The following is a 13,366-nucleotide window of genomic DNA, read 5'->3' on the forward strand; positions in this document are numbered from 1 at the left end:
TTTACCTCAATTTCCTCATCTGTAAAATGAGCTGCAGGGGGAAATGGCAAAATGCTCCAGTATATTTGTCAAGAAAACCCCAATGGGGGTCATGAAGAGTCAGATATGATTGAAACAAGTGAACGATAACCACATATATTTCTGTTCTTAGCAAAATGCTCTGCATGTAGTGATTAATAAATTATTTTATTCATTCATTCTGAAAACCATTTTGTAGTAAAGAATAGAGGTTACATAATCAATAATTATATAGAGAGCTAATGAAATATACTTTTCCATGCAGCAATCTATTTTTATATGAATGTTGAAGTTTAATTTCTAACAACTCATAGTAAAACTGAAATATATTTTAAAAGTGTTTTTCTTCACAAAAGCAATACTTTACCTTTCTAGAAGACTAACAACAGGAAAGATTATATGTGAACTCAGAAATCTATTATAAAAACATTAGTCTGCATATATTAATTCCCAAATCTAGCTTCAGATTCCATGTATATAGTTCTTTTCTTCCTCAAAATGTACCTAGCTGTTTAGGAATATGTATATTATCATTGTTTAATTATTAAACTGTTGAATTAATTTTCAATTTAAAAATTTTCTGTCTTGAAAGGGACAAGGGGTATGTACATATGTATATGCATATATGTGTAAGTATGTATGTATACATATATATGCATACATATATATGCATATATACACATACACAAATTCTTTAATCACAACTTTAAACTTACTATAATTCATTTCAATAGTCTTATGAAAGGGATCGGTTCAGAGAAATTTGAGAAGACTTACATAAGCTGATACAAAATGAAGTCAGATCTAGGAGAACAATATATATAGTAATAATGCTACAAAATCAAATAACTTTGAAAAGGAAAGAAAGGAAGAAAGAAAGAGAGAAAGAGAGAAAGAAAGAGAGAAAGAAAGAAAGAAAGAAAGAAAGAAAGAAAGAAAGAAAGAAAGAAAGAAAGAAAGAAGAAAGGAAAATGAAGGAAGGAATGAAAAGGAAGAATGAAAAAGAAAGAAAGAAGGAAGAAGTAAAGAAAGGATAGAAGGAAAGAAAGACAAAAAAGACTTAAAATTTCTAATGAATGCAATGATCAACTATGATTCCAAAGTATTGATGATTTTTTTCTTCTAACCATTTCCTGAAAGGGAGGTGCTGGATTCGAGATGTAGATGAGACGTACATTTTTGGATATGGACAATTAATGTGGAAATGTCTTTTGCTTGACTGTGCATATTTACTACAATGATTTTTTTCTGTTAAATTGGATAGGGTGTGAGGGAAATAAAATAAGTATCTTAATTGAAATATAAAAATCTTTTAGTCATACTTATTGCAAATATGGGATAGAAAGCAAATTCCTTGGGTTGGCACTAAAGGCCTTTGACAAACTCATTCCAACTTATATTAAACTTACACTTTTATATTATATATATGCGTGTATATATATACATACATACATGTATTATATATAATATATACATATATATGTGTATATATAAATTTTATATCACAACTTACACTTGCTTGGTATACTTTATGTTCTGGCCAAACTAGATGACTAACAACTTCTCCCTAATAATTTCCTACAACATCCTACTCCCTTGTATTTCTCAAGCATCTCTGTCCCATCCTCCTGTCATCCTCATAGAAAGTACTCCCTACATATCTCCATCTATTTGCATATTTTCTTAGGTGGAACCTAAGTTGTTGATCCCCTAAGTTAAAAGTGATCTTACCCTCATCAAATTTTAACCTACCTAAAAGAGGTTGGCAAATAATATATTATTATACAAATTCTAGCTGTTATTATTATTATTGTTATTAGCATATGTGGATCATATTCTGCCATGTATTATACTATTCTTGTATGTCTCTTTATCTTACTAGAGCATAGGATTAAGAATTTAGAACTTAGAAGGCCATTTAGTCCAATGGATGAAGAAAGGGCAGAGACCAAGAGAGGTCCAGTGGAAGAGCTTGGATTTAAACCCAGGTCCTTTGATTCAATTCCACCACCGTACCAGATATATTGTAGGCTTTGTAATGTCACTCATTCAGGCAGTCAACAAGCATTTTGTTGTTGTTGTTCAGTTATTTCAGTCGTGTCTGACTTTTTGTGACCCCATTTGGGGTTTTCTTGTCAAAGATACTGGAGTGGTCTGTCATTTCCTTCTCTAGATAATTTTTCAGAAAAAGAACTGAGGCAAACAAGGTTAAATGACTTGCCCAGGGTCACACAGCTAGTGTGTCAGAGATTAGATTTGAACTCAGGAAGATGAGTCTTCCTGACTTCCAGCCCAGCACTCTATCCATTGCACTAATTAGCTGCCAGCAAGCATTTACTCAGTGCTTATTAGTGCTAACTACGAGCCAGGTACTATGATAAGTGCTGAGCACTTAGAGAAGGAGGGGGAAAAGGTCCTTGTCTTCAAGATCTTATATTCTAATAGTGGAAGCAACATGTAAATAACCAGGAAACATACAAAATATACACAAGGTAGATAAAAGGTAATCTGAAAGGGGAAAATCCTAGCAGCTAGTAGGAAAAGAAAGACTGCAGAATTTGAACTGATTCTTGAAGGGAGCCAGAGGAGGTAACAGGTAAGGAGAGAGAGAATTCTATCATGGGGACAGCCGGTGAAAAGGCATGGCTACAGGAGGTGAAGTATCTTGTGATAAGAATAGGAAACAAATCAGTATAGCCAGAATATAGATTGTGTGGAGAAGTAAGTATAAGAGATGTAGAAGGTAGCTAGGGGGGGAAAGTTCTCTAAGAGCCAATTAGAGAACTCTGTAATTGATCTTGGAGGTACTAGACAGCTAGTATATTTCATTGACTACAGGATGACATGGTCACACCCAGGCTTTAGAAAAATACATTGGCAGCTGAGTGGAGGACAGATTGAAGTGGAGAGAGAATTGAGGTAGAGAGAATGACTGGAAACCTATTGCAATAGTGCAGACAAGAGGTTATTAGGGACTGAACAAGGTGTGGTTGTCTGAGCAGAGAGAAGTGAACATAAATGAGAGATGATATATAGGAACAATAAAACATGGCAACAGATTGGATGTGAAGTGAGTTTAGTGAAGAGTCAAGGATGATACCAAAGTTCCAGGCCTGTGTTAATGTGGCACTAATATATAACAGTAATAGAAAATGACGACAACGATAGAGGAAATAGGGAGGGGAGGGTTTGAGAAAAACAATTATTAGTTTTTATTTGGTCCTGTTGAGCTTGAGATGTTTACAGGATGTTTTGAGAAATCCAAAAGGCAGTTGGTAAAGCAGAACTATAGCTCAGGAGAGAGATTAGGGCTGGAGAGATGGATCTGAGAATCACGTGCTCAGTAATAATAATTGGGCCCATAAGAGCTAATGAGATCTCCAAAGCAGAAAATATGTTGCAAAATGAGAAGAGGGCCTGGGACAAAGCCTTGTGGGAATACTACTTTTCATGGTTGTTTCTATCATCTGCACCAAGCACAGTTTTGCACTTAGTAGATAACTAATCAACATTTATTTAATTGCATAGAACTATAGGTCTTTTCAAGGTAAAACAAAATGTTTAATGGTAACTTCAGTGAAGCAAAGAAAGACAGGGGAAAGATGGAGACCTTTCTTATGTCATATGAATACTGCTATTCATCAGCCAATCCTTGGGCCCATGCCCAAAGGCAATGGTATAAAACAGCCCGACAGAATATTTCTACTATATTTAATCAGCAATAATCATTTTCTTTCTTTCAAAAAAAACTTTTTGCTGACAGAACAAAATGGTGTCTACTTTCTATTGTGATCAATAGAGTGATCAAATTTTTTTTTACCTCCCTATCATAAAGGCTTTTTATCATAAAGACGTAAACACAGTAAAGAATATATCATGTTACATGGGAATATTTTATTTAAATAACTCCTAAATATCCTAATTAAAGGCAAAGTTAAAAGCTTTCAACTTGTCAAAAATGTCTCCATCAGCATACTCAAAAGCAAATTCTATTGTTTAACTCTAAATAGAAGTATTTGAGACATGTAAGGCACAATGCCAAATGTTTCAAGAGCCTGCAGTACCAATCAGCTATAAAGTCTTCCTTGCTTAATTCACCTAGCAGATTCGTCATAAATTCATTTAAAATTTTTTTTGTCAGAAATGTTGTTCCAGAATCACTAAATAAGCCATTGATAAATTAGGGGCAGCAAATTGGTGCAATAAATAGAGCTCTTGGCCTAGAGTCAGGAAGACCTGAGTTCAATTCCAACCTTCTACATTTACTAGCTGTGTGACTTTGGCAAAGTCATTTAATATCTATTTGCCTCAGTTCCCTCATCTGTAAAATGGAGATAATAATAGCATCTACCTCCCAAGGTTGCTGTGAGAACCAAGTGAAACAATACTTGTAAAGCACTTAGTACAGTGCTCAGCACATAATAAGCACTATGTGAATGTTAGCTTTGAGGATGAGGATGTTGAGGATGATGATGATGTTTCTGCTACAGTAAGTATCGATAACCTACACGCACATACATATAGGCACACATAAACATGCCCAGGTAAGCAGTCACAATCAGGAAATTGCAATCGGAATCACTGCCTGGTTATAGATAAGTAGATTATTTTTTTTCTTGCCTCATATGACTCTTGTTGATTTTAATGAACATCAAGAAATCTGTTGGGAAAGGAGATCAGACTTCTATTTCATCTTCCATTTTTAAAATTGTATATGCACAAACTCATTACAACACTAATGTAATATAGAAAGTTAATTCATCATTTCTATAGTATTTTGGGAGATTATACATATTTTAATGAGGTGATTACAGAAGCTTCATTACACTTTCAAGGCTTGACAAGCCTATTTAACACCTCCTGTTAGAACTTATTAAGCAATTCTAAGAAATCTATTACCCTGAGCTTATTGCAAAGTCTAATTAAACTATTCAGATTAAACTTATATTAAAGGCATCTTTATTTATTAATATTGAAAATATGTGCCTATTTTTAAAAATTAAAAGTATAACTAAATCCCACACAGGTACAGATGGCCTGTGATGCTGAAACTATTCATTGACATCTGACCCAATCTGAACATCATTTTACATTTTGTACCATAAGCATATAAAATGTCATATAAGCATTTGGCCAAGTTCTCACCTCTTCCTTCAATCTATAGATTAATACTTTCAATTCAACCACAGCAATACAATAAACTTTTCTTAAGAGATTGCTCTGTATAAGTCATTGTGCCAGGTGCTGTCCCTCAAAGTTAGGTCATACATCCTAACTTTACAAATGAGAAAACTGAGGTTCTGAGCAGTTAAGGGACTTAACCATTGTTATGCATCTAATTAGTGGCACAGCTGCACCTTGACCTTGGTTTTTCTGATTTTCAGCCTGCCTGTTTTTTTAAATACTATTTTGTAATGTCTCCTTCCTTTCTCCCTCCTTCTCCTCAGTCTCCTATCACTTCTTTTACTCTCTTATTAATTCCCATTTAAAATATTTCTCCTTATGCCTCATCCTTGCCAGAACTACCCATGGAAATTATTTTGCCTTAATGGTTATACTTGAAGATATAAAAGCTGACATTTCCCTACCCCTCTAATAACAATTCATAGTAATATAGAGAGAAAATGTTAGAGAATCTTAGACAATGAAGATATGTTACTCTGTAGAGGTAGATCATTATAATTTCCTTCAGAAAAAAAATTAGCCCAAGTTTCTATTTTATTCATAACATCCTAATATCACTGTCACTTATTCAATCTTTAATCTTTCTGTCAAAACATATGTACATCATTCCATCAATGTAGAGTGGCTATGCTACATGGAAGTGAAAGCTGTTAAGGGAAGTAATGCAAATTTTCAAATGAGTAAACAGAAAGTCAGAGTGGTTAAATGACCTTCTAGACCTACACAGTAAGTGTTGGAGCCAGGATTCAGATTCAAATTTTCCGACTCATTTCTGTGTGTGTGTCTTGGATGCCTTTGCCAGTCTACAAAATCTACGGATCCCTCCTCATATTATGGCTTTTAAATGAATAAATTAAAATACATAGGATTACAAAGTAAGCCTGTTATAATAGAATAAAGATGTATTTCCCCCATTCAAGTTCATGGATTCCCTGAAATCTATCCATGGTTCCTGAGTCTCCATAGACCCCAAGTCAGGAACTCCTGGACCAGTTCATCTCTGAGGTCCCTTCTAACTTTGATAGTCTTTGTTTCTGTGAGACATCACATTGGAAAGTTACATTCTCTCTTTTGGGACAGTATAACACTATTCAGCTAATTACTTACTCGAAAAACATTTCAGAATATGAGTCATTGCTCAACCATCAGGCTGCAATTGTGTATCACTGAATACATTTGTTTTTCCTCATTTCTCCATAAGTAATCAACTGATGTCATCCCATCCATACAATTTAAATACCACTAATGTGTGAGGATCATACATTCATCAAGTGTTTTGTGTCTTTGCTACAAATTCAGTGGTGAGGCATTCCGCTTTGCAATATCTTTATCTTTTTCGATCTTTACCTTGAGATAAGTTGTTTTTATTGTATTGGAGATAAGAGAAATGTCACTTAATGCAGTTCATCATAATTCCTTAAATCTTGGAAACTAAAATATGAAATAGTGAATGACATTCTTTCCCTTTTGGGCATTTGGCCAAGTTCTCACCTCTTCCTTCAATCTATAGATTAATACTTTCAATTCAACCACAGCAATACAATAAACTTTTCTTAAGAGATTGCTCTGTATAAGTCATTGTGCCAGGTGCTGTCCCTCAAAGAGTTTATACTCTATTGAGGGAATTCAACATGTATACACATACTGTAAGTTAAAGCAGAACAAAAACTGAAGACAGAGAGCTTTACTAACTGGAGAGGTCAGGAAAGACTTCATGGACATGGTACTTGATTCAAGCCTTGAAGGAAGACAAGTAACCATAAAGGGAGAAATGAACATGATCGTTATTTCAGCAGTGGAATACATTTATTGTGAATATCATAGATGTGAGAGATGGAATTTTGGGTTCATAGAATGATCAAGTTTATCTGGAATGAAGAACTCAAAAATGAATGAATAGACAGATACATGAATGAATGAAAAAAAGTATTTCTTAAGCACTTACTTTCCACAAAAAACTGTATTAAGTGCTAGGGATACAAATATAAAACTGAAGAAAAGAGGAAAGTTATAAATTTTTATTAAAATACTTGAGGTAAAAGTTTCTTTAAAAAGAACTTCAAATAACTCTTCAGGGTCAAGGCTGTTTAGTTGTCAACTGCTAGTCTAGGACATCTGAAAGTTTTACCCTTTTCTGGAAAAGAATCTAGAGGTGGGGGCGATGTTATGCTTGTCAAAGTAATCGCCATGGTGAGGAAAGAAACACAGGCACTGAAATGGTTTTAATGAATAGATTAGATTAGTGAGATGACCACGGTCAAAGTACAAAGAAATATTCATATTTTTTTATTTAATACTATAAAGTTAACATCTGTCAGTATGTAAGATTAAAGGTCTGGTCTGTTTCACAAGTCAGGTATTAAAGATAAAAATACCTTTGTTGACAGCTGGAATTGATCTGACATTTCACAAAAGGAGGGCAAACGGATTTTTAAAAATTATTTTCTTCTATTCTATGCAAGTCACTTGAACTTTTTAAATAATGTAAAAGTCATTTTTCATGGAAATGGAATCCATTTTCTTTATGCCTGAAGTACATTAATGAGCAGTCTGAAAATTTTCCCCCTGTAGCCAAGTGATGTGAGAGAAAAGAATTTCCAAAAGCTATTTCACTGTAGTGAATACAATTTTCTCCTTGAGAAAGGATAGTTATTGGTTGTAAGCTTCTAAATTTGACACAGGCGAAAAAACAGAAGAAAAATGGCAGAACTATGCATGAAAAGAACTTGTTTATGGTGGCAATTGAAGCAACTTTCTAGTGGGAAATTTACTTAGTCCACATCAAATCTTTGTCTGACTATCTAAACTAAATGGGATGAGTAGAAATTTTGGCATTTTCAAACCTGTAATAGTTAAAAGGCACATTTAAAGTAGGTTTAAAAAATTCCTAATGTTATATAACATGTAAATAAGATATACACACACATACATACATACATATATACTTATATACATACTGCTGCTGCTGCTGTTGCTGCTATTACTACTTCTATTATAAATTAACATCCCATCCAAACTCTCTAACTCAGCCATCTCCTTTTCATCCACTCTGCTGCTAGGCATTTACTCATCTTGCCTCCCCCCACTCCCACCCCTACCATGCATTTTCCTCTTTCTGTTCTGCCAACAGTAATTCAATCCATACTACCATTGTTTCTGGATAAAGTGTAACACTCAACATCACTCCTACTTCCTAAACTGCAGTTCCCTAGTCAGCACTAATTTATACATATTATTTCTCCTTGTAAGAATGTAATATCTTGAGGGCAGAGACTATCTTGCCTCTATATCTGTATCCCCAGAAATTAGTACATAGTGTTTAGAACATAGTATTTCATAAATGCTTTCATTCATTCAACAAGCATTTATCAGACATCTGCTCTGGGCCAGACAGCAATTTATTCACCTCATCAAATCCTTTCCTTCCCATCTGTTTCACCTCTTATAATTATGGGGGCTTTCCTTTATTTATCTACCAAATGAAAACTCTTCACTAATGAATTATAATCAGGAAAGGTATTAACAGTTCAGTTCTGTTAGAGACTAACAACATATACATTAAAAGTGTTTTTTCTACATTTTCTTTATTTCTCTTAGAATGTTGAGTTTTTTCAAATCTGAAGAAGGAATCAAGTTTATTAGCAACACAGTCTATAATAATAAGATAGGGCACACTGAGGATAACGTAAATCAAAATGGAGTATAGCAATGAATTAGGTCACCAGATACAGACAAACCAGCTTCTTGTTCAATGAAGATAGTAATCATCATGCTGGAGATGCCCAATCTTACCTTCCTGCCGGGCTAGTGGTACTGTCTTCACTTCCCCACTGCTCATTTTTGCTTCTGGGAATTGGAGGTTGTAACATTTCAGCAGCAAGTGGGTCAGCATCATTTTCTTCTCGACCAACCCATTCTCCAATCACCCGAGGTCTCAGAAGAGTTGAATTAAAAGCCATTGTATCCTGAATGAGAAAAAATGAATAATGCCGAATTGCTAACTCATATATATGAAAAAAGAGGGGAAAATTTTGCTATACCTGTATGTCTACCTATACATAATACCTTCTCCTTCTCTCCTACTGCAAATTAACTTGAAGCTGAAATATCATCTCTTTATTGTATGTTATTTTATACTAAATACTAAAAGTCTAATATTAAACATACTAAAAGTAATGTGAGGAACATAGAAATAATAAATCTGTATTCATAATACTAAAATAATACAATAACAATGTTGAAATACTTTATGTATGATATTGAAATACTACATTTTATAACAAAGGTCATATAAAACATCTTAGTACAACTTTAGACAGATATCACAAAATAGACAAGGATATGGGCCCAGAATTAAATAAGAAGAGGACAGTAGCCTGGATTCCCTTTGTGAAATTGAAAAGATCCTACTATCATTCTCAACTTCCCTCCAAAACAAAAGGCCACCTATTCAATACTAATATTCTGAAAGTGTAGTTGTGTGACTTGAAACCTGGGAACAACAGTCTCTGAAGAATTATAACTGAATATCACTCAGAGAGCAGTGGAGAGGAGGAGAGGAGGCTGCAACCCATAAACAAGGAACTATGAAGAAGAAAATAGTATAAAGAAAACATGGCAACAAAGAAACATATCATTAAGACAAAGATGTATTGATCCTGGAGTGAGAACAAAACACATGATAGACAACCCATGTGCTACATGGATATCTTCATGATATAAAAAGAAAACTAGTAAGTCCTTCTGAACAGTAGGTATGGACTGTATGGTAAACTTACTGGAGGGCATGAGGGGATTGACAAGAATCATGCAGGTTGGGCAGTGATTTGTATCACTGGAGGGACCACCCATATTGATGATATGAGGTATTCATTCCATTATTTGGATATTATGGAGGAAATATAAAACAGGCTGCATGTTTTAAATTTTAAATGATGTTTTGAGGTAGACAAATTCTAGGAGTAAAATTTCAATCACAGAATGTGAGTATGAATTCAGAAACAATTAATCTCACTGAATTTTTTTCAGTTACATTCTCAAGTGAACAGCAAAAATTAATGCAATACTATAGCATTTAGTTGTAAAATCATGTAGTCAATTAACTGTTTTTAAATCCATCTATAGTGATATTTATCCTCTACCATCTAATTATGGAATGAGAGCATAGTCAGAATATATTAAAGCTTATTAAAAATGCTAAGGGCAACAAAAAGCTTTTTAAGATATGTTCACAGAAAAAAATGCAAGGAGAAGATGAAAACTCATTGAGGCAGATGGTGGCATGTTAACAAAAAGCGAAACCACACAACTCTTATTTTGTTTCCATCTTATCCATAAAAACTGAACGATCTTCAGAATGGAAAGTCTAGAAAACATATGGTTAAGAAGAAACTGAAGCCCAGGATTAGTATGGAGCTCTAAGTAAATTCCAAACTAATGGTTTTAATAAATGACATCCAAGAGTGCTGAAAATACTAATGGTATCCCTACTAGGAAAAGTAAAGAATGGGAGAGGTACCTGAAAAATGCAGTCAAGCAAATAGACTATTTTTTAAAAAGGGAAAACTGTAGATTCTTAACTACAGGTTACTCTCTAGAAAAATCATAGATTATTAAATGTTTGATTTATAAACACTGTTAATTAGTTAGGATATGGTAATCACCAGGAGTCTTTGCGTATTAATGAGAACAACTCTAAACAAATATTATTTTCTTATCTTTTTTATTATGCCTAGAGACAAGATAAATTTTATCAATGGAATATGTATAATGAAGGCATTTGACAAAGTCTCTGACAAGAGACTTGTGAACACGTTGTGGAGATATAAGCTGTATAATAATGCAGTTGTTGGGTTCATAACCAGTTATGTGACTATACCAAAAGTATATTGAATCAATAGTCCATATTGTGTGGAGCTAGGGAGTAGAATTTTATTATACATTGCTTTGAAGTTCAGTTGGTAGTAGAATATCAATTGAAAAATAAATTATAAAGATGGCAGAGTAGATGAAACACTACAGTGGAGCTCTCCCAACATTCCCTTCCAAATAATTTTAAAATAATACTTTAAATAAAGTTCTAGAGTGGTAAAGCCAATAAAAGGTAAGGATGAGACATTTTTCTAGCCCAAGACAACTTAGAAGGTCAGAAGGAGAGGCCTTTGACACCTGACTGGGGACAAGCCTGGAGCACACCAGCTACGGGCCGTGGTAGTGGCAATAGCAGCATTGGTAGCACCTTCAAAAGCTCTCAGTCCAGATATGTTAAGGGGATCTGACAACTGATAAAAAGAGGTTATAGAGGACCTGTGTCTTAGCATTGGTTAAGACTGGGAACTATTTGGCAATTCCATTGCCTATACTCATTCCTGGGTCACAGTTCTAGAATAGAAAGGAATACTTGCAGTCAAAATGGAGCAAGGGCCCTGAGGAACAGTAGCCCTTTTGGCTCAAGGGATAAGAGGCCTTTCCTCAATAAGGACCAGAGTGTGGGGCGGCTAGATGGTGCAGTGAATAGAGCACTGGCCCTGGATTCAGGAAGACCTGAGTTCAAATCTGGTCTCAGACACTTGACACTTACTAGCTGCGTGACCCTGGGCAAGTCACTTCACCCCATTGCCTCACCAGAAAAAGAAGAAAAAGAAGAAGAATTAAGGGCCAGAGTGCAGACCAAGACACGTCTCCCTGAATACCACCATCTTGAAAGCATAAAAACCTTCCAAACCCCCAGAATTACCTCTTAAAATATCAGTGTAAAAATTTCTGAAGATTGAGACAATGCTTCTTACTTCCCCCAGCAACAGAGCCAAATTTTAACTTAAAGTTTAAGTCAAAAAATATGCTTGGAAAATGAGCAAAGACCAATAACAAAAAAGAGTTTGACCATAGAAAGCTACTAGGGTGACAGGAAAGGCAAAACACAAACTCAGAAAAATACAATGATGTCAAAACAGCTACAAGCAGAGCCTCAAAGGGAAAAAAATGTGAAATGGACACAAGCCCAACAAAATTTCTAGAAGAGCCAAAAATATTTTAAAAATCAAGTAAGATTCATAAACTAGAAAGATAAATGAGATCACTTTAAGAAAATTATGAAAAGACATTTAACAATTAAAGGTGGGTAAAAAAGGCACAAAAATACTGAAGAAAATAAGAATTTAAAAACAGAACTGGCCAAATGGTAAAAGAAGTATAAAACTTTACTGAGGAAAATAACTCCTTAAAAAGCAGAATTGTCCAAATGGAAAAACAGGGACAAGAGCTCATTGAAATAAATTCTTAAAAATTGTAATTAGGCAAAGCAGACACTAATGACTCCATGAGACATCAAGAAACAGTAAAAGAAGTCAAAAGAATGAAAAAACAGAAGAAAAAGTGAAAAATCTCATTGGAAAAAAAACTGACCTGGAAAAAGGAACTAGGAGAGATAATTGAAGCATTATTGGACCACCTGAAAGCCATCATCAAAGAACCTGGACTAAAATATCAAGAAATTATAAAGGAAAACTCTGCTGATATCCTGGAACAAGAGGGTAAAATAAAAAATTGAAGGATACCTCTATCACTTCCTGAAAGAGGGCCCAAAATGAAAACTCAAAGGAGTATTATAGCCACTTTTCAGAGCCTCCAGATCAAAGAGAAAATACTCCAAGCAGCCCAAAAGAAACCATTCAAATATCATGGGGAAACAGTCAGGTTCACACAAGATTTAAAAGCCACCATGTTAAAGTTGCAGGGTGCTTGGAATAAGATATTCCAGAAGGTGAAAGAGTGAGGATTACAACCAAGAATAACCTACTAAGCAAAACTGAGTATAATTCATCAGAGTTAAAATGGGTATTTAATGAAATAAAGGACTTTTAATCATTCCTCAAGAAAAGACCAGAGCTGAATAGAAAATCTGACATTCTAACACAAGACTCAAGAGAAGCATAAAAAGCTAAACATAAAAGAGAAATCATAAAGAACTTAGTAAAGTTAAACTGTTTATATTCCTGTATGGGAAGATAGTACATGTAACACCTAAGAACTTTATCAACATTAGTCAGTTAGGAGTCTACATAGATAGAGGGGATGGGAGTGAATTAATTATGTTGGGATGATATGAAAAAAAATGGATGGGTAAGAAGGATGCATTGAGGAAAAATAGAAGGGAGAGGAAGAA

At 34.4% G+C, this 13,366-nt stretch overlaps 1 protein-coding gene across 1 annotated transcript in view; it reads right to left on the reverse strand.

Moving 5' to 3' along the window:
* Nucleotides 1-13,366, reverse strand: part of CUNH8orf34 (chromosome unknown C8orf34 homolog) — a 364,057-nt gene that overhangs the window by 216,587 nt on the left and 134,104 nt on the right. The window contains exon 6 of the mRNA XM_021002136.1: nt 8,995-9,167. Coding sequence (XP_020857795.1) covers nt 8,995-9,167 — 173 coding nt within the window. The remainder of the gene's footprint in view (nt 1-8,994; nt 9,168-13,366) is intronic.

Source organism: Phascolarctos cinereus, unplaced genomic scaffold (assembly GCF_003287225.1).
Source record: "Phascolarctos cinereus isolate Bilbo 61053 unplaced genomic scaffold, phaCin_HiC Scaffold_4;HRSCAF=312, whole genome shotgun sequence".
In the NCBI taxonomy this organism is placed as follows: Eukaryota; Metazoa; Chordata; class Mammalia; order Diprotodontia; family Phascolarctidae; genus Phascolarctos; species Phascolarctos cinereus.